This window comes from Oryx dammah, unplaced genomic scaffold (genome assembly GCF_014754425.2).
Source record: "Oryx dammah isolate SB20612 unplaced genomic scaffold, SCBI_Odam_1.1 HiC_scaffold_9, whole genome shotgun sequence".
Lineage (NCBI taxonomy): Eukaryota > Metazoa > Chordata > Mammalia > Artiodactyla > Bovidae > Oryx > Oryx dammah.
In genome coordinates, this window is record NW_024070193.1 from 41,083,781 (window position 1) to 41,104,598 (window position 20,818).

The 20,818-nt window shown below is 38.8% G+C and overlaps 1 protein-coding gene across 1 annotated transcript in view; it reads left to right on the forward strand.

Moving 5' to 3' along the window:
* Positions 1 to 20,818, forward strand: part of GRM7 (glutamate metabotropic receptor 7) — a 638,108-nt gene that overhangs the window by 285,131 nt on the left and 332,159 nt on the right. Inside the window, exon 3 of the mRNA XM_040245962.1 lies at positions 2,907 to 3,123. Coding sequence (XP_040101896.1) covers positions 2,907 to 3,123 — 217 coding nt within the window. The remainder of the gene's footprint in view (positions 1 to 2,906; positions 3,124 to 20,818) is intronic.

A 20,818-nucleotide genomic window follows, 5' to 3' on the forward strand; every position in this document is an offset into this window, starting at 1 on the left:
GCCAGACACAACTGAGTGACTTTCACTTCACACATATGAAACTAACATGATATTGTAAATAAGCTATATTTCAACAAAAATAAATGAATAAAACGAAATCCCTCTCTAAACTTTTAGAATATTCTTGCTACATGATGAAGATTTAAATAAATAGTAAATATTATTTCTAAAGCAATAATACTAGGAATATATAAACATTTTTTAGGACAGTAAGTGAAATGCTTTTGCTAGTGTGTCACAGAGAAAATGGGAAGTCAAATGTAGAGAATGGGTAAATATATTAAGAAAACACATGATTTTCTCTATTTTGATTGTTGATACCCCATGTATTCCAGGAATCACACTAAGCAATGCCCATTTGTTATTCCAATGCATTCTTATTCTAATTAATAATGTAACCAACTCAATGAAGTTAAATACTCACCCAGTAAACACAAGTGAACAGAAACATCAGGCTTCTATTCCATATATTCTAAATGCAAAATCCCATTTTCTTTCCCTTGCCCTTCATTCCCCCTGTAATTGAGAAATTACTCAGATGAAGACCATCAGGAGACTTGGAGACTTTCTGAAAACTGGCTTTGGATTTTGAGTCAAAAATGGAGAGCCTGCCCCTAGTGGTCATAAGTCAGAACTGCATCAGGGACGGGCTGCATGGGAAATGGTGGGTCATCTGTTCCCAGGTGGTTCAGTTCAGTTCAGTTCAGTCGCTCAGTCCTGTCTGATTCTTTGCGGCCCCATGGACTGCAGCATGCTAGGCCTCCCTGTCCATCACCAACTCCTGGAGTTTACCCAGACTCATGTCTATTGAGTCGGTGATGCCATCCAATCATCTCATCCTCTGTTGTCCCCTTCTGCTCACACCTTCAATGTTTCCCAGCATCAGGCTCTTTTCCAGTGAGACAATTCTTTGCATCATGTGGCCAAAGTATTAGAGTTTCAGCTTCAATATCGGTCCTTCCAATGAACACCCAGGGCTGATCTCCTGTATGATGGACTGGTTTGACCTCCTTGCAGTCCAAGGATTCTCAAGAGTCTTCTCCAACACCACAGTTCAAAAGCATCAAAACTTTGGCAGTCAGCTTTCTTTATGGTCCTACTCTAGTATCCATATGTGACTACTGGAAAAACCATAGCTTTGACTAGATGGACCTTTGTTGGCAAAATAATGTCTCTGCTTTTAAATATGCTGTCTAGGTTGATCATAACTTTCCTTCCAAGGAGTAAGTGTCTTCTAATTTCATGGCTGCAGTCACCATCTCAGGTGGCTCAGTGGTAAAAAATTCACCTGCCTATGCAGGAGACACAGGTTTAATCCCTGAGTAGTGAAGATCCCCTGGAGTAGGAAATGGCACCCCACTCCAGTATTCTTGCCTGGAAAATCTCATGGACAGAGGAGCCTGAAGGGCTACAGTCCATAGGGTCTCAAAGAGTCAGACATGACTTAGTGACTGAGCAGTCATGCGATACTGTTAGAACCAGGAGACCTGCTAAGTCGCTTCAGTCGTGTCCAACTCTGTGTGACCCCATAGATGGCAACCCACCAGGCTCTGCTGCCCCTGGGATTGTGCAGGCAAGAACACTGGAGTGGGTTGCCATTTCCTTCTCCAATGCATGAAAGTGAAAAGTGAAAGTGAAGTTGCTCAGTCTTGTCGGACTCTTCGCGACCCCATGGACTGCAGCCTTCCAGGCTCCTCCATTCATGGGGTTTTCCAGGCAAGAGTACTGGAGTGGGGTGCCATTGCTTTCTCTGGGGATAAATCCTAGGAGAGTTACAACTAGAGTTTTGTAGAAGTTGGTCATTCTTACAGGTAGGTAGATTGTACTTATCATGGTCTACTGCATGCTATTGTTAAGAGAAAGAACTACAGTGTATTGCATTGTAAAAACAACTAGCCTAGAGATCCTGGAGTTAGACTCTAAGCTATGTTCCTCATCTATGGCTGCTTTGGGTCTTTCCCTAGTATATTTGTGATCCCAGGTGAACATTTTTTTTCCTAGGCTTCTTTCTATATGCATAATTGGCTTTAACTAAGATCACTATATCAGGACTACTCAGGTATTGCAATCTCACATGATCCTGGGACATAAATACTTTGCCAGCCAAGAGGAGTATTCTGTTCATTAGACTGCACTCTTGGAACCAGGGTCTTGGTATAGGATGACCCATATAGACACAAGTTCTAGAATTCTTGAGGCATTTGGTTAATCACATTGAAGCTGAGGGTCAGATAATTCTGCAAAGGGAACAAAATAGGAATCAGAGGTCACTGTCATTCAATCAAGACTGTCAGCCTCTCTCAGCATCCAAATGGAAGCTAAGAAAATTTTGAGAAAGGCCTTCCAAAGTGCATAAGCCACTGAAGTGATGGGAGGGCAGGGAGCCCTCTTGCCTTGGTCTTCAGGTGTTAGTGATCTACTTCATAATGTTCTTATGGAAAATAAATAATGCATGCAGCTTGCTTAGGTATTTCCTCACAGGTGATAAGCACTCAGTCATTGTTAGACAGCTAATTTCATCCACAGACATTCTCAAGATGTGTCAAATAAATCAACCTTTATATACCAGATAGGCTGTCCTGTCTTTTGTTTGTATTAGTGTATAGTAACTAAAGCATTATTCACAATGTTAGAATGGTTATATATATTTTTTCTCCTAACCACCATGATGTAAGTAATTCCCACTCCATTCCCATTCCTTTCTCCAAGAGGAGAAAAAGAAAAGTCACAACACAAAAATAGATGCATTTGGTTGCATTTAGGTGGTTTACACTTTCATGCAGTGTTTGGCAGACACACATCCTCTTTGGAGCTCAAGACCTGTATTTTAAGTAAACTGTCATAAGTACAAATGAATCTCTCCCATCTTGATGGTGCCCTCACATAGTGCTTTCTTGTCTTTTCAGATCCCCCAGATTAGTTATGCATCAACGGCACCCGAGTTAAGTGATGACCGGCGCTATGACTTCTTCTCTCGTGTGGTCCCTCCCGATTCCTTTCAAGCCCAGGCCATGGTAGACATTGTAAAAGCCCTGGGTTGGAATTACGTGTCTACTCTCGCATCGGAAGGAAGTTACGGAGAGAAAGGTGTGGAATCCTTCACCCAGATATCCAAAGAGGCAGGTAGGATGAGATCACGGTGATCAAGATGACCCTCTTTACATGTCTGTGGCTTCAGGCTTCTTTAATCGTTAGTGAACACGGTTGACCATAGCCCCTGTTCCTACCTTCACATTCCCCGCTGCCTGTGAAGTGAATCTACAGAGTCCTCATTTATAGCACGTTGTGATTTGGAAGCTACTATATTCAAAGCTGTGAAACTAAAATCCCTTAAAAGTGGAAGAAGTAGAGAGAAAATAATAGGTACTAAAACTGCTGTCTGACTTCTGTGCAATAGCTGGTAGTGTGGATTACATTATCTCTAAGGAAAATAAGCAAATGTGGCTGAATATGCCTCTATGTGTCCTTCCTCTTTGCCTCTCTCCAAAATGAAGAGAATTGCTTAAATTATGAAAACCCAGCTACAGTCACACTGTGTTTTGAAGGTGAGTGATGATGAGGGCTCTGAATGACTTGGCCAAAACAAATTAAGTGAAATATCCAGGCAGTAGAGTGTACTTACATATCCTTTGAAACTGTAGATTCTTTTGAGACAGTTCTATTAGAAAGCTTTTGGAGAAGGTTCTTTTATGTTTGCCTATTAAACTCAAAATGGAAGGTAATGGGTTCAAATGTTTGACAGATTTTATAAAAATGAGACATAATCTTCAAACTTAAGAATCATGACAATGCATATGCTGGGTTCCCCGTATGGAAATGTTGAATCTAGTAAATATAGATTTTTTTTTGAAAAATTTCATGCTTCGGTATTCCTAAAAAGTTTTTAGGCTAAAGTCTGGCCCTCGGTTTTGGTGGTAAGGATATTATCCAAAGTGTCATTGATCAGAATAGTTAACTAACTCTTAGACCAACAAACAAACAGAGCAATAGAAACAGAGGTTCTTCTCATGAGCCTTCAGTTCAGTTCAGTTCAGTTCAGTTCAGTTCAGTTCAGTCGCTCAGTCGTGTCGGACTCTTTGCGACCCCATGAATCGCAGCACACCAGGCCTCCCTGTCCATCACCATCTCCCAGATACCATAAATCCTGAAGACATGGCTTGGAGCATTTGACTTTCAGTCTATAGATGTCCTCAGACATATGATGCCCCAGCGTATGGAGGGTGTGTCTGTACATGGCTGCTGAAAGAAGGGAGCCATGACTGCTTCATGAATCTTGTGCTTCTTACTCAGAGCCTTATCATTATGTCATTTGAAAATGTCACTGGAGGGCTGGGTTATTCTTACGCTCTTCCTTCTGGCTGAAATCCTGTCACTCTTAGCACCTTTGACTGCATAGCTCCTAGTGATTTACAGGGCTCATCCCTAATGCCATTTCTAGGTTCATACACACATGCATACAAAACCTTCTGGATTCTGTGAGCTTGGTCTTGTGTTTCTAGTGACCTCTCCCACACTAGTTATCACCGGTTAGCATAATTTGTTGTTGCTGTCATTTTCTATCCTGCCCCATAGACTCTAAACGAGAATGTGTCTTTCTGAGTCACTGCTGTATGCCTAGCTACGCTGTTTCTAAGGGAAACATTTGTGGAGTGATTCAGTGAGAAACTTTCTGATTAAGAAATAAGTCTTAACTCTGGACTTGTGTCTTCCATGCTGTGATTTATAAGACTCATTAACAGCTGAATTCATGAATCTTTAGAGAACAGCCTAACCACTTTTGATAACTATGCATTTCTTTCTTTGTTTGTTTCTTTGACTTCTGCTTTAACGAAAATAATGTTAGAGGCTGACTTAAAGACATATCTAAAATATGGGCATAATAACCAATGGGTAGAATAAAATGAAGAGAAAATATGGGTAAAATAGTAAGATAAAGCTCAGAAATAAAGTTCAGATACCATCTTGTTCTACAGAATTTCCACAGGCGAATCTCAAATTTAATACTGAACTTTGTACTGGACAAAGCAAAGGGTACTACCCACTTTGTTACAAAATGTGCAGTGTTCAAAAGGCCAAAATCATCTTGATTGTTTAGTAAAGGACAGGATCAAGACAAATGTTGGCCTTTATAAAAGTCTATATTCTATAGACAGGTCAGTGCTGTTTCCAATGGTTGTTTATACCTAGTGTCACTTGGTGAAAACTTTCCATATACAAAGTCTGCTGTATATGACTCTTCAAAAAGGAAAGGACCTTGTAAAATGACCTGAACTCCCCAGCTTATAATTTTAGCTAATCATACATTGAAATGACCCAGCTCAAAATAAAATTATTGGCAGCCCTGGTGGCTCAGAGGTTAAAGCATCTGCCTGGAATGCTGGAGACATGAGTTCGATCCCTGGGTCGGGAAGATCCCCTGGCGAAGGAAATGGCAACCCACTCCAGTATTCTTGCCTGGAGAATCCCATGGAGGGAGGAGCCTGGTAGGCTACAGTCCATGGGGTCTCAAAGAGTCGGACACGACTGAGCGACTTCACTTTCACTCTAGGATAAAACCCTTCAATCTGAAAGCCTTTGAATTTGGGCATGAGGGTAACTAAAAAGCCAGCTGCAGAAATGCCAGAAAACACTCTGAGTTCAGGTAATGTCTTACAATAAGTTCTTCATTATGATAGTTGACATGCATTTATATTAAATTTCACTGGAACCATACCATATGTACAATGAATTTAAGTAAATTCATTTGTATGCTTAAACAGACCCCCAGCATTCAACTCCCTACTCTCTCCCCAAGAAAGAAGGAAATAAGAGGAGGGAAACTTATAAGTGAAGTGGTGTGTGATAAGTCTGCTCATTCAGTATGTGTATTTCTTAGGAAAAAACTTGAGATGGGAAGCATGATTCCCCATTTCTTAGGTGGATGACACTTCGGGCTGCTCATATTTGTAAGCAGTGGTGATTCCAGTGTATAGAGGTAAATATTCATTTTCCACGACTTATAGGACTCCAGCTACCTTCTATGACATTCAGAGGAACAACAATATATTCTAATTCAGAGTAAAAGAAAAAGGATTATAAAAATTTGCCCTATTGAGATTTCAGGAAAGTATATATTCTTAGGGAATTTTAGGTAACTTTCAAGGGTAATTTTCAGTGTTTACTTTCTTTCTGTGCTAGTTCTAGAACTTGATCCTATAGAAAGACACAAGTCAAGGTGCATGTAAGGAGAGGTAGTGTGGGATACTACCTCTAATGATAAACTAATGCAAAGGTATCATAAAGACATGGGTTTGGATACTGGTTTCCATCGCTTGTATTCTGTGTAATGTTTGACACGTAATTGAACTTTCCAAGTCTCAGATTCCTTTTATAGAGAATGAGATTAATAAGAATAAGATAAATTAAATCCTGTTTGGGAGACACAACACCCAATGATGCCTAATTATTAGTGTTCTGCTCTAGTTTCTTATAAATCAGTGAAGTTATTGAAGTTATTGCTTGAGTTTGGAAAGATTGAAAATAACTGGAGTGATAATACTTGCCTTTATTCATAACTCAAAGGTTATGTATGTGTGTGTGTGTGTGTGTGTGTGTGTATAAAATACAGCTGAGTTGCTATTCTTACTAACATGCTTTCACTGTATAAGAAGATACCAAGAAAAGGAAGTGAGCTATTCGGGTTGACCTATTCATGTGGTAGGTGTGTGTATTTGTGTGTATGTGAGGGTAAGTGGAGAGAGCAAGCATAAGCTCAAGGATAATGTTTCTATGTTCTGCTGGAAGGTTCCCAGGAGTTACTTCCATTTTTTAAAACAGTTTGAATATTGTGATTCTTCTTTATAAATGTCTGTAAAAGTTGCACTCTTTTAAAGTGTTTCAGTTCCAAACTTAGGCTTAAGTCTTTAAGCAAAGGCTACTTATAAAACTGGATCCTAAAGGATCTTCACCATGCATGTAGGCATAGAACATCGGGTATGTGCTCCTTTGTTAGACTGATAGAACAATTCAAGACAATGATGTCAGAAAAGAAAGCTGTCCTTCAATAAGGGGCCATCTAATTTGTCTGGGACATGAAGTTTATATTCAGCTTCTCTAAGCTGCCAGAGAAGACTCTTGAGAGTCCCTTGCACTGCAAGGAGATCCAACCAGTCCATTCTAAAGGAGATCAGCCCTGGGATTTCTTTGGAAGGAATGATGCTAAAGCTGAAACTCCAGTACTTTGGCCACCTCATGCAAAGAGTTGACTCATTGGAAAAGACTCTGATGCTGGGAGGGATTGGGGGTAGGAGGAGAAGGGGACGGCAGAGGATGAGATGGCTGAATGGCATCACTGACTCGGTGGACATGAGTTTCAGTGAATTCCAGGAGTTGGTGATGGACAGGGAGGCCTGGCGTGCTGCGATTCATGGGGTCGCAAAGAGTTGGACATGACTGAGTGACTGAACTGAAGCTGCCAGGGAAGAACTTAATAATTGTCCTCTCATGTATAGTCATGGGATAAATATGCATGGATGCTGCTCCTTGTTGAACTTTCAGAGAGGACTGTAACATGATTTTCTCAGATGATGAGATTTTTGTAAAACAGTTATATTTGCATAAATTGCCCTGTTTATTTGAATGGCTGCACATGCAATATCAACAAAAGCAATTTATTGCTTAATATCACACAGAATGAGAGCCTATTCACTCCGAGTGTGCTTTAAAATTCAGGTCAGCATAATAAAATAAGTAATATAAATTAGACATAAAGACTTCTTTTCTAAGTGAGGGTCAAAAGAAGTGCTTATGATCGTGTAAGGCACTAATATAGTCCAGAGCTTTTGAACCAAATTTGGGTCAAGGATTATGAGAGTAAGGACATCACATATAACTACTCTAGTTTGTCACAATTTTCAGGGGAATCTCATGACCACTGCTTCATAACGTGACACAAATAGTCATGCTTCATGACTGCCATGGTGTCATGAGACATATCAACTTCTCAAAACCAGAAAGAATATTTGAACTATCCTTTGGTATTTCATGCTAATCACTTAGTTACTTATTTCAGCTGGTCTTATAATTATTAGGTAAACTCTAGACTTTTTAATTTAGTACTTTCTCTTGACCTAGAATAGTTTTACCTAGAATAGCTAGATGAAGGTTTAGTTGCCTATTAGTAACTATTATTCAGCCTTCAGTTTTTTTTTTTTTTTTAACTTCAGGAACAAGTTGGATTTGTTCATTGTACGGTTTCGTTCTCATTAGAGAATCCTTTGCTCTTCCCTCCCTCACAGATGCAATGCTTTCTTTCATTGGCTGTGTTGTTGATCCTCCCCACCTGACTATAACCTCTATGAGGTCAAGGGCTTTGCCTCGGATCCCTATCATCTAGCCTGCTGCTGCTGCTGCTAAGTCACTTCAGTCGGGTCCAACTCTGTGCAACCCCATAGACAGCAGCCCACCAGGTTCCCCTGTCACTGGGATTCTCCAGGCAAGAACACTGGAGTGGGTTGCCATTTCTCCAATTTATGAAAGTGAAAAGTGAAAGTGAAGTTGCTTAGTCGTATCAGACTCTTAGTGACCCCATGGACTGCAGCCTACCAGGCTCCTCCATCTATAGATTTTCCAGGCAAGAGTACTGGAGTGGGGTGCCATTGCCTTCTCCATCATCTAGCCTAATTTTGGCATATAGAAATCATTCAGTAAATATTTGCTAAGGAAAGAGAAAAGGACGAACAGATGTTTCCATTTGCCTTTATTGAGGGTAAAATGGCATGTAGAGGAAAACCTTATGATATATAATTTTTAGAATATATAAATATTTGATTTGTGAGTCACATAAATTATATCCTAGATCTGTTTACTTAGATTTGTCATAGTTACCCCCACCCTAAATCTACTCCATTCTTCCCTGTTACCATCCCCACACAGAAGTTACAGCAGTACGATGCAACAGGGCTATAATTCACAATATTCCCATCTATATTTCTATGCTAACTTTCAGGATTTTTCAATTTTGTTTTGCCTCTGTCTATATCATGGTGAATATAGAAAACTCTGAGACATTTTAATATCTGCTTGGAGTGTTTCCTTAATGAACAGTTCAGTGATCCCATTTTAAATTATAGGTGTTGAATAAGGACTTAATTTCAAAACACAAAATCACAAGCACTCTCATGATATCATTTATTTTCAGTTGTGATTAAAATTAAACTAAGTTCCTCAAGAAGAAACTTTATTATTTTAATTTTTGGACCTTCAGCGGTTAACACAGTACTTCAGATTTTAACCCACACCCAATTTGTTAGCACATCTTATCCCTAACTATCATTACAGTTACTTTAGTTCTGAGCCCCACTTTATTCTTAATGGTTCATAGCTTCAGTTATCCATGCCTCCAGGTCAGCTCTTCCAATATAGGATCTGTTTAACTAACATGATCATCTTTTCAAAAAACAAATACAAAATTATGTTATCTGTCGTGGGCTTCCCTTACTCCATCAGTTCAGTTCAGTTGCTCAGTCATGTCCGACTCTTTGTGACCGCATGAATCGCAGCACGCCAGGCCTCCCTGTCCATCACCATCTCCTGGAGTTCATTCAAGTCAGTGATGCCATCCAATCATCTCATCCTCTGTCATCCCCTTCTCCTCCTGCCCCCAGTCCCTCCCAGCATCAGAGTTTTTTCCAATGAGTCGACTCTTCGCATGAGGTGGCCAAAGTATTGGAGTTTCAGCTTTAGCATCAGTCCTTTCAATGAACACCCAGGACTGATCTGCTTTAGGATGGACTGGTTGGATCTCCTTGGGTCCAAGGGACTCTCATGAGTCTTCTCCAACACCACAGTTCAAAAGCATCAATTATTCGGTGCTCAGCTTTCTTCACAATCCAACTCTCACATCCACACATGACCACTGGAAAAACCATAACCTTGACTAGACAGACCTTTGTTGGCAAAGTAATGTCTCTGCTTTTTAATATGCTATCTAGGTTGATCATGACTTTCCTTCCAAAGAGTAAGCATCTTTTAATTTCATGGCTGCAGTCACCATCTGCATCTGCAGTGATTTTGGAGCCCCAAAGATTAAAGTCCGATACTGCTTCCACTGATTCCCCAATGACTTCCCGTGAAGTGGTGGGACAAGATGCCATGATCTTAGTTTTCTGAATGTTGAGCTTTAAGCCAACCTTTTCACTCTCTTCTTTCACTTTCATCAAGAGGCTCTGTAGCTCCTATTCACTTTTTACCATAAGGGTGGTGTCATCTGCATATCTGCTGCTAAGTCACTTCAGTTGTGTCCGACTCTGTGTGACCCCATAAATGGCAGCCCACCAGGCTCCCCTGTCCCTGAGATTCTCCAGGCAAGAACACTGGAGTGGGTTGCCATTTCCTTCTCCAATGAGGTTATTGATATTTCTCCCAGCAATCTTGATTCCAGCTTGTGCTTCTTCCAGCCCAGCATTTCTCATGATGTACCTTGCATATAAGTTAAATAATCAGGGTGACAATATACAGCCTTGATGTACTCCTTTTCCTATTTGGAACCAGTCTGTTTTTCCATGTCCAGTTCTAACTGTTGCTTCCTGACCTGCATATAGGTTTCTCAAGAGGCAGGTCAGGTGGTCTGGTATTTCCATCTCTTTCAGAATTTTCCACAGTTTATTGTGATTCACCCAGTCAAAGGCTGTGGCATAGTCAAGCAGAAGTAAATGTTTTCCTGGAACTCTGTTACTTTTTCCATGATCCAGCAGAGGTCAGCAATTTGATCTGCCTTTTCTAAAACCAGCTTGAACATCTGGAAGTTCACAGTTCAAGTATTGTTAAAGGCTGGCTTGGAGAATTTTGAGCATTACTTCACTAGTGTGTGAGATGAGTGCAATTGTACAGTAGTTTGAGCATTCTTTGGCATTGCCTTTCTTTGGGATTGGAATGATAACTGACCTTTTCCAGTCCTGTGGCCACTGCTGAGTTTTCCAAATTTGCTGGCATATTGAGTGCAACACTTTCACAGCATCATCTTTCAGGATTTGAAATAGCTCAACTGTAATTCCATCACCTCCACTAGCTTTGTTCATAGTGATGCTTTCTAAGGCCCCCTTGACTTCACATTCCAGGATGTCTGGCTCTAAGTGAGTGACCACACCATCATGTTTATCTGGGTCATGAAGATCTTTTTTGTACAGTTCTTCTGTATATTCTTGCCACCTCTTAATATCTTCTGCTTCTGTTAGGTCCATCCCATTTCTGTCCTTTATTGAGCCCATCTTTGCATGAAATGTTCCCTTGGTATCTCCAATTTTCTTGAAGAGATATCTAGTCTTTCCCAATTTGTTGTTTTCCTCTGTTTCTTTGCATTGATCGCTGAGGAAGGCTTTCTTATCTCTCCTTGCTATTCTTTGGATCTCTGCATTTAGATACTTTCATCTTTCCTTTGCTCCTTTGCTTTTTGCTTCTCTTCTTTTCACAGCTATTTGTAAGGCCTCCTTGGACAGCCATTTTGATTTTTTGCATTTCTTTTCCATGGGGATGGTCTTGATTCCTGTTTCCTATACAGTGCCATGAACCTTAGTCCATAGTTTATTGGGCACTTTGTCTATCAGATCTAGTCCCTTAAATCTATTTCTCACTTCCACTGTATAATCGTAAGGGCTTTGATTTAGGTCATACCTGAATAGTCTAGTGGTTTTCCCTAAAGAATTCAGAAAGAATCAAGGGATGGAGCCAAAGCAAAAACAATACCCAGTTGTGGATGTGACTGGTAGTAGAAGCAAGATCCAATGCTGTAAAGAGCAATATTGCATAGGAACCTGGAATCAAGGCATGAATCAAGGCAAATTGGAAGTGGTCAAACAGGAGATGGCAAGAGTGAACATCAACATTCTAGGAATCAGCGAACTAAAATGGACTGGAATGGGTGAATTTAACTTGGATGACCATTATATCTACTACTGTGGGCAGGAATCCCTTAGAAGAAAAGGAGTAGCCATCATGGTCAACAAAAGAGTCCAAAATGCAGTACTTGGATGCAATCTCAAAAACGACAGAATGATCTCTGTTCGTTTCCAAGGCAAACCATTCAATATCACAGTAATCCAAGCCTGTGCCCCAACCAGTAATGCTGAAGAAGCTGAAGTTGAATGGTTTTATGAAAACCTACAAGACCTTTTAGAACTAACACCCAAAAAAGATGTCCTTTTCATTATAGGGGACTGGAATGCAAAAGTAGGAAGTCAAGAAACACCTGGAGTAACAAGCAAATTTGGCCTTGGAGTATGGAATGAAGCTGGGCAAGGCTAATAGAATTTTGCCAAGAGAACACAGTGGTGATAGCAAACACCCTCTTCCAACAACACAAGACTCTACACATGGACATCACCAGATGGTCAACACCGAAATCAGATTGATTATATTCTCTTCAGTCAAAGATGGAGAAGCTCTATACAGTCAACAAAAACCAGACAGGGTGCTGACTGTGGCTCTGATCATGAACTCCTTATTGCCAAATTCAGACCCTTACTCCATAGGATTAAGCAAAAGATGGCTAGCCTGGAGTGTGGGTTATTTCTCACCTGGTACCTGATGTAGTCACCAGTCTTACTCCATACTATGCCTGTCATCTTTGATTCCTACTTCAAGTCCCTAGATATACATTTCTTGTCCTACCTCAGTTAGCCTTCTGTGGGTATTATTCTGTGCCTTTGCTAATCCTTTGCTTTCTGCCCAACTATGAGCTAACTCTTTTCCCAAAACATAACACCTTGAAAAAAGTTGCCCCTGACTTAGCCTCCCTTCATGGTCCTGTTTTGGATCACAGTGTGTACATGTGTCTTTTTTTAAATAGCACAGCTCTGTAAAGTCCCTCTGCATGAATAAAGTCATGGAATCAACCAATTGCCAAGTCATGGTGAGACAATGAGGGTGCATATCATGGTGGAGCCAAAAGGCCAGCAGTTCATGTTCCAGCCTCCCTTGAAGTTAGGACACAGCCATGTCACCCAGTTTGGCAAATCAGACATACTCAGGCATACTCCCCATAGGTAGATCAAGAGCTAGAGACACAAAGGAGGGACAGTGGAATTCCGTTTTATTGAGAGCAGCAGCAGTAGTATCCAGGATCCAGGGGCAGATGTGGTATCTGGCATGAAATGGCAGTGGTAGCATGTCTCCGTCTCCTACTTCCCATTTCCAAGAGTAGCAGCAGCAGGGCCCAAGCGAACTTGGCCCTGTGGTACATTATTATTATTATTTTTACCTTTGATTCTAACAGCCTAGTCATCCTTTGTTTCATCTTTTGACTTTGGTTCCTTGGTCTCCCCAGTGATTCTGGAGATTATCTAGAATAATTTCAATATTTTACTACTTAATCTAGAAAGACTTTACTTATGTTATTTGGCTTCCATCTTCATAAATGAGTGTTGCTTCTAAGAGTTCTGTAACACTTTGTGCATAACTATCATGGTATTTGTTGCATGTCATTTAATCATTATAATCTATCTAATCCTCTCCCATTTGCATGTGAGTTTATTTTTATTTTTTCTTACCATGAAGATTTGACTTTTTTACATCACAAAATGACTATCGCGATAAGTTTAGTGAGCATCCATCATCTCATATAGATTCAGAATTGAAGATATAGAAAAACATTAATTGTGATGAGAACTCTTAGAATTTAATCTCTTATCAAGTCTCATATATAATATATACCAGTGTTAATTGTGTTTCTCAGGTTGTATATTACAGCTCTGATACTTATTTATCTTATAACTAGAAGTTTGTACTTTTTGACTACCTTCATCCAGTTCCCCCTCCTTTTGTCCCTTATCTCTGGTAACTGGAAGTTTGACCTGTTTTTCTATGAGTTTGTTTGTGAAGTGTAGTTGACCTACAACACTGTGTTAGTTCCTATCATATGATGTCATGATTCAGTATTTCTGTACATTTCAAAATGGTCATCATGACAAGTCTAGCTACATACAGCATGTCACCATACAAAGATATTACAGATTATTGACTGTCTTCCCCACCCTGTACATTGCATATCTGTGACTCATTTATTTTAGAACGTAAGTTTACTGGAGGTAGGGATTATGTTGTGTTTGACTTTTGGTACTCTGTATCTAGGATAATGTCCAACAGAGATTAGGCTCAGTATATGTACACTAAATTTAAAACCACTCTATAATAGTATAAGAGTATACTATTATAAATAGTATAATAGTATATAATAGTATAACTCCAAGGTTGTAGTTGGAAATGTCTTCTAATTTTAGCTTTCAAAGTTATCATTAATATGCTATATGCTGTAATAAATTTATGAGAAGAGAAAAATGGGGTAAAGCATCGGGTGGTATGTCTTATACAGTGAATGGCTGAATACTTTCTTTGGTAATGTACGCTATGAGTAAATAGGAGTTAGCAGATAATACTGCCCTAAGGCTGCCCTAAATGGGGTGGTGAGTGACATTTTAGGAAGAGGTTGTCATGTAAAAAAAACCCAAGAGAAAATTGTTTAATAGCATTTAACATTTTAGATGTTTCAAATGAAACAGAATCACTTTGAAAGAATTTTGACTCAGATTTCTAAATGGAGAGTGCTCTTTCACTCAACATAAAAAGTACTGCAGAAAATGCTTGGGCTCTGGGGTTAAGAACTTGTGCTTTCAGCCCTAACGGTTTTGGTAACTGAGAGCCAGCATCTTGCTGCTTTGGTTTGCAAAGTCATCACCTATTTATTGTGAAAAGTAGCCTCTCTTGGTTCAGAGAATTCTAATCCACCTTGATTGAAAAAGAAAGGTTTCCTCTGGGCAATAGACCATCATTGTTGATGTGGGAGTAATGTGGATGATAACAATATTTTCACTGCATGTAGAAATACAGTGAAAAAGTGTATCTCAGCAAGTCCTTCTCATCTCTTCCACCTACCTTCATTGCAGCTGAGCAATGTGGAGGAAAATGAAAGATATGAATACAGAATGAACCCCTCCTTTATTCATTGACTTAAGTACGGTTATCATATATTTCATGTGCTGAGGAGAAAAGGGATATAGGCTTCTGGTATCAAAGTTAAAGGTGTAGTGAAGAGGCACATAGGTCATATTTTAATATAGGAATGGAGACTCAAATATAGAAAATTTTTTGAATAATAGAATTTTTTTGTCATTTGAGTAGAGGGAAAGAGAATTGTGCTTCTGTAATAGTTATCATCATACCACTGAACTTCAGAGGCAGAACATCCGACTTATTGTCCCTGTTCAGTGACACTGCATTTAGCATTCAAGTGAACTTTTCTTTTCCCAGTCTTTACAAAAATGCTCATTGCACGAGACTCCCAGTTTTAAATCCCATAGGTTTTGATAAATGTCAGCAAGAGAGAGAAAATATTGGAAGAGTATTAGTTAGCTTATAGAATTGGAGGAAACTATATAAAACCCAAGTGCTTATGGGGCATACCTGTGTTTTGCTTGTGGGAAAGTAGGACATTTTGATTTTGAGTCCCACTAAGACTATATGGCAACCCACTCCAGATAATTCCATGGACAGAGGAGCCGGGCAAGCTAGAGTCCATGGGGTCAGACACAACTGAGCAACTAACACACACACAAGACTATACACAGCAAGGAAAAGTTATTTCCATTGTCATTTCAGTGCTCTAACTGAAACTTGGGGTGGTTGGAGTCTAAACAATGCTGTCTTTTTGGTTGCCTTTGTCAGAGTGTTCCTCCACATTGGAATAGGCAAGTACACACACCCATGTAGAAAAATAACAATGCTTATCAAAACAGAGGCAAGGAGGGGGATTCTGGAATTAGTCAAATGGATAAATGTCCGTTCATTCGCTCAGTCGTGTCCAATTCTTTGCAACCTCATGAACCGCAGCACACCAGGCCTCCCTGTTCATCACCAACTCTTGGAGTCCACCAAAACCCATGTCCATTGAGTTGGTGATGCCATCCAACCACCTCATGTGTCATCCCATTCTCCTCCCACCCTCAATCCCTCCCAGCATCAGGGTCTTTTCAAATGAGTCAGCTCTTTGCATCCGATGGCCAAATTATTGGAGTTTCAGCTTCCACATCAGTCCTTCAATGAACAGCCAGGACTGATCTCCTTTAGGATGGACAGGTTGGATTTCCTTGCAGTCCAAGGGACTCTCAAGAGTCTTCTCCAACACCACAGTTCAAAAGCATCAATTCTTCATCACTCAGCTTTCTCTGTAGTCCAACTCTCACATCCATACATGACCACTGGAAAAACCATAGCCTTGACTAGACAGACCTTTGTTGGCAAAGTAATGTCTCTGCTTTTGAATATGCTATCTAGGTTGGTCATAACTTTCCTTCCAAGAAGTAAGTGTCTTTTAATTTCATGGCTGCAATCATCATCTGCAGTGATTTTGCAGCCCAGAAAAATAAAGTCAGCTACTGTTTCCACTGTATCCCCGTCTATTTGCCTTGAACTGATGGGACCAGATACCATGATTTTAGTTTTCTGAATGTTGAGCTTTAAGCCAACTTTTTCACTCCCCTCTTTCACTTTCATCAAGAGGCTCTTTTAGTTCTTCACTTTCTGCCATAAGGGTGGTATCATCTGCAAATCTGAGGTTATTGATATTTCTCCCAGCAATCTTGATTCCAGCTTGTGTTTCTTCCAGTCCAGCGTTTCTCATGATGTACTCTGCATAGAAGTTAAATAAGCGGGGTGACAATATACAGCCTTGACGTACGCCTTTTCCATTTGGAAACAGTCTGTTGTTCCATGTCCAGTTCTAACTGTTGCTTCCTGATCTGCATACAGGTTTCTCAAGAGGCGGGTCAGGTGGTCTGGTATTGCCATCTCTTTCAGAATTTTCCACAGTTTATTGTGATCCACACAGTCAAAGGCTTTGGCATAGTCAATAAAACAGAAATAGATGTTTTTCTGGAACTCTCTTGCTTTTTCAATGATTCAGCAGATCAAATGGATAGTTCTGAATAATAGATGAATACTCCAGCCCAAAAAATATTAAATTGATGAATGGTTCCTTGAAAAATACCTATTTACTGGAGTTCAGTCTTTCCTAAATTATTTTGTGGTTTGAACAACTTGATGCCTGTAAATATAGCTTCTTTGGGACCTGCACAGAGGGATCTGTTTACCTTTTTATTTGGCAAATAGACCCCTGCTGTTAAATCTTTCAGGAGATTATAGGAAATTCTACAAAGCCCTATATCAGTTGCATTACTGCTCCCCAGGCAAACTGAAGACAGCTAGATGATCAATATCTCAGCAGTAATAGTAGCCATCCTAAAGAGGTACTACACTGCCTGACTGAGGTCCTGGACCACATATAGCTCCAAATTTGCCTATTCCCAATACTTCACATTTCTTGTTACCTGTAAATAGCAAGCACTTAAAACGTATTCCCAACAGTCATTAGATGATATTATTCCATTGAATGTATTAATATGTTAGAGTCAGCATGAATTATCAAGCAGGCTCTTTCTAGGTTGGTATTACTGGGATGTCATCACAGTGTACAAGCCATAGTACTAGGATGATCCTTTGAAAGACTAGCACACAGATAAAAACATAGGATTTCCATAAAGGGGTGAATATTAAAAGTGAAGTCATCATAATAATGATAAAAGTCTCAAGAAAAATTCAAGGTATTTATTAAAAGGACTTAAAAATAAATGGTATCTACTAAACATGTCAACATGTAAAAAGAAAATTTAATTTTCCTAGAGTGTTGGTGATCTTTTGGATTTAAATATGAAAGTTTAAAAAATCAACATTACAGCGACATACTGGTATATCTTTTAATGAAGATAAATTCCCTTGGTCTTACTTCTGTTGAAGTTGTCAGAATTAGAACTATAGAACTTTTGGTGTATGGTGACTAATAATATAGATATATGTTATTACCAATGTCTTAATCCTAGAGGCTACAAAAATCATAGATTCCTCTGGGCTAATTTTTTTTTTTTTTTGGCAGAAAGTACTTAATACCTAGCTTTATAAAAGGATCACACGTGTTATTTTCTAAAAACCTGATATATGGTATTGCACTTAGTTCAAATTCTACTGTACACTTTTGATTGCTGTTGGGCTACTAAGTTGCTTCAGTCGTGTCCGACTCTGTGCGACCCCATAGACGGCACCACCAGGCTTCCCTGTCCCTGGGATTCTCCAGGCAAGAACACTGGAGTGGGTTGTCATTACGTTAACTGATGTAAATTGTGTTGTCAGTCTGTTTTTATGGGTGCTTTGTTCAACAGTTACAGGTAATTAAAACAGAAGTGGAAATTAGAATGGCTTACAGTAGAGTCACAGATGGGGTTACATCAGTTATCTCTTGGGATCCCACTCTATTTTCCCCCAGCTTTCTTGAAATATAATTGACATTTAATGCTGTTCAAGTTTAAGGTGGACAACCTGATGATTCAACACTTAATATTTCAAAATGATTGCCACAGCAGGGCTAGTCAACATCTGTCACCTCACACAATGACCATTTCTTTTTGTGGTGAAAACATCAAATCTTACTCTCTCAGCAGCTTTCAAGGGTATAATAAAGTATTATTGACTATAATCATCTTGCTGTACTTTAGATTCCTAAAATTTGTTTATATAATAACCACAAATTTGTACCATTTGACAGACGTCTCCTGATTACCTCCTCTCTGTCCCTTGGAAACTACCATTCTACTTTCTGTTTCTTTGGGTTCAGCCTTTTTAAGCTTCCACATACAAGTGATATCATATAGTAATCGTATTTCTCTTACTTCATTTATCATAATGCTTCCAAATTCTATCAACGATTGTTGTAAATGTCAGGATTTCCTTCTTTCTCATGATGGAACAATAGTCCATTGTTTGTATGTATTTGATTATACCACATTTTCTTTATTCATTCATCCCTAGATGGACATTTAGGTTGCTTCTTTATCTTAGCTCTTGTGAGTAATGCTCAGTAAACATGAGAGTGCAGATATCTCTTTGAGATCCTGATTTTATTTGCTTTGAACATATACCCAGATATTTAATTGCTGGGTCATGTAGTAGTTCTATTTTTAATTTCTTGGGGAGCATTCATACTGTTTGCCATAGTGGTTGTACCAATTATTTTCCCACCAGCAGGGCACAGGAGTTCCTTTTTTCAACACATTCCTGCCAACACTTGTTATCGCTTACTCTTTTTGATAATAGCTATTGTAACGGATGTGAGATGCCATCTCATTGTGGTTTTAATTTTCATTTCCCTGATGATTAGTGATGTTGAACATCATTTCATGTACCTGGTGGCCATTTGTTTATCTTTTTTGGAAAAATGCAAATTGAGTTCTTCTATCCATATTTTAATCACTGTTTTTTTTTTCCCTTGGTTTGTATGTTTGTTATTGAGTCACACAACTTTCATATATATATTTTGGATTTTAACCCTAATAATGACTTCAGCTTTTGTAGGTTGCCATTTCATTTTGTTGATTTTGCCTTTTGAATAGTTAATTTAATCTATTTACCTTAATAGTAATTATTGATAGGTAAAAACTACTAATTTCATTTTATTGAGTGTTTTCTGGATGTTTTATAGTTCCCTCTTTCCTTTTTCCCTCACTACCTTCCTGATTTGCTGGTTTTCCATAGTAGCTTTGATTCTTTAGTTTGTCTTTTGTCTGTCTACAGTGGGTTTTTGTTTTATGGCTACCATGAGGTTTATATAAAGCATCTTATAAATATAGCAGTCTTTTTAGGCTGATAGCAACACAGCTTTAATTGCATATAAAACTCTACCTTTTACTTCCTCAGTGTTTTATATTTTGATGACATAATTTACCTATTTTATATCATATATTTATTAACCTATTATTACAACAATAGTTTTATTTTTTTTTTAATTTTGACCTTTATACTAGAGTTAGACATTTAACCACCACCACATTACAGTATCAAGTATTCTAAATTTGACTATATGCTTGAATTTAACTACTTACCTTTACTAGTATGTTGTGTATTTTTATACATTTAACATCAGCTTCCTTTAATTTTAGGTTGAGAACTCCTTTCAGCAATTCTTGTAAGTCAGGTCTGGTGGTTATGTAGGCCCTCAGATTTTGGTTACATAGGAAAGGTTTTGTTGCTTCTTCATTTCTGAAGGATTGTTTTGCTGGATAGAACATTCTTGGTTTGCTATTTTTTCCCCCTCTCATTTCTTTGAACCTGTCCTCTTAATCTCTTCTGCTGAAAAATATGACAATAATCTTCTGGGGGTTCCCTAGTAAGTTACAAACTTTATTCTCTCTAAGATTCTTTCCTTGTCAAAATTCTTTGATTTTGACAGTTTTATTATAATGTGTCTTGGAGAAGATCCTTCAAGTTGAATTGTTTGGCAACCTATGAACTTCACAAACATGGATGTCCAAATCTCTTTCCAGATTTGGGAGGTTCTGAGTCATTATTTTTATTTTTTTAATTTTTTATTTTTTTTGACAGTGATAAAATATGACTTTTTAATCTATTTGTTAAATTTCTGGTAAATTCTTATGCCTACAGCACTTAACACAAGTGTAGTAGGGAGAACGGGAATAGGCTTTTTACCCTCTTCTCCACTTTTTATCCTCTGACACTCCAGTGATTCATATATTGCTTCTTTTGATGGTATCTGATAGATCGATCACATAGGCTTTCCTCATTCTTTATTCTGTTTATTCCTCACTCTTTATTCTTTATTTAATTATAAACTGAATAATCTCAAAGTCTCTGTCTTCTAGTCTATAGATTCTTATTTCTGGTTGATTTATTCTGCTATTGATGTTTTCAGTTGCATTTTTAATTTCATTCATTGTATCATTTAGCT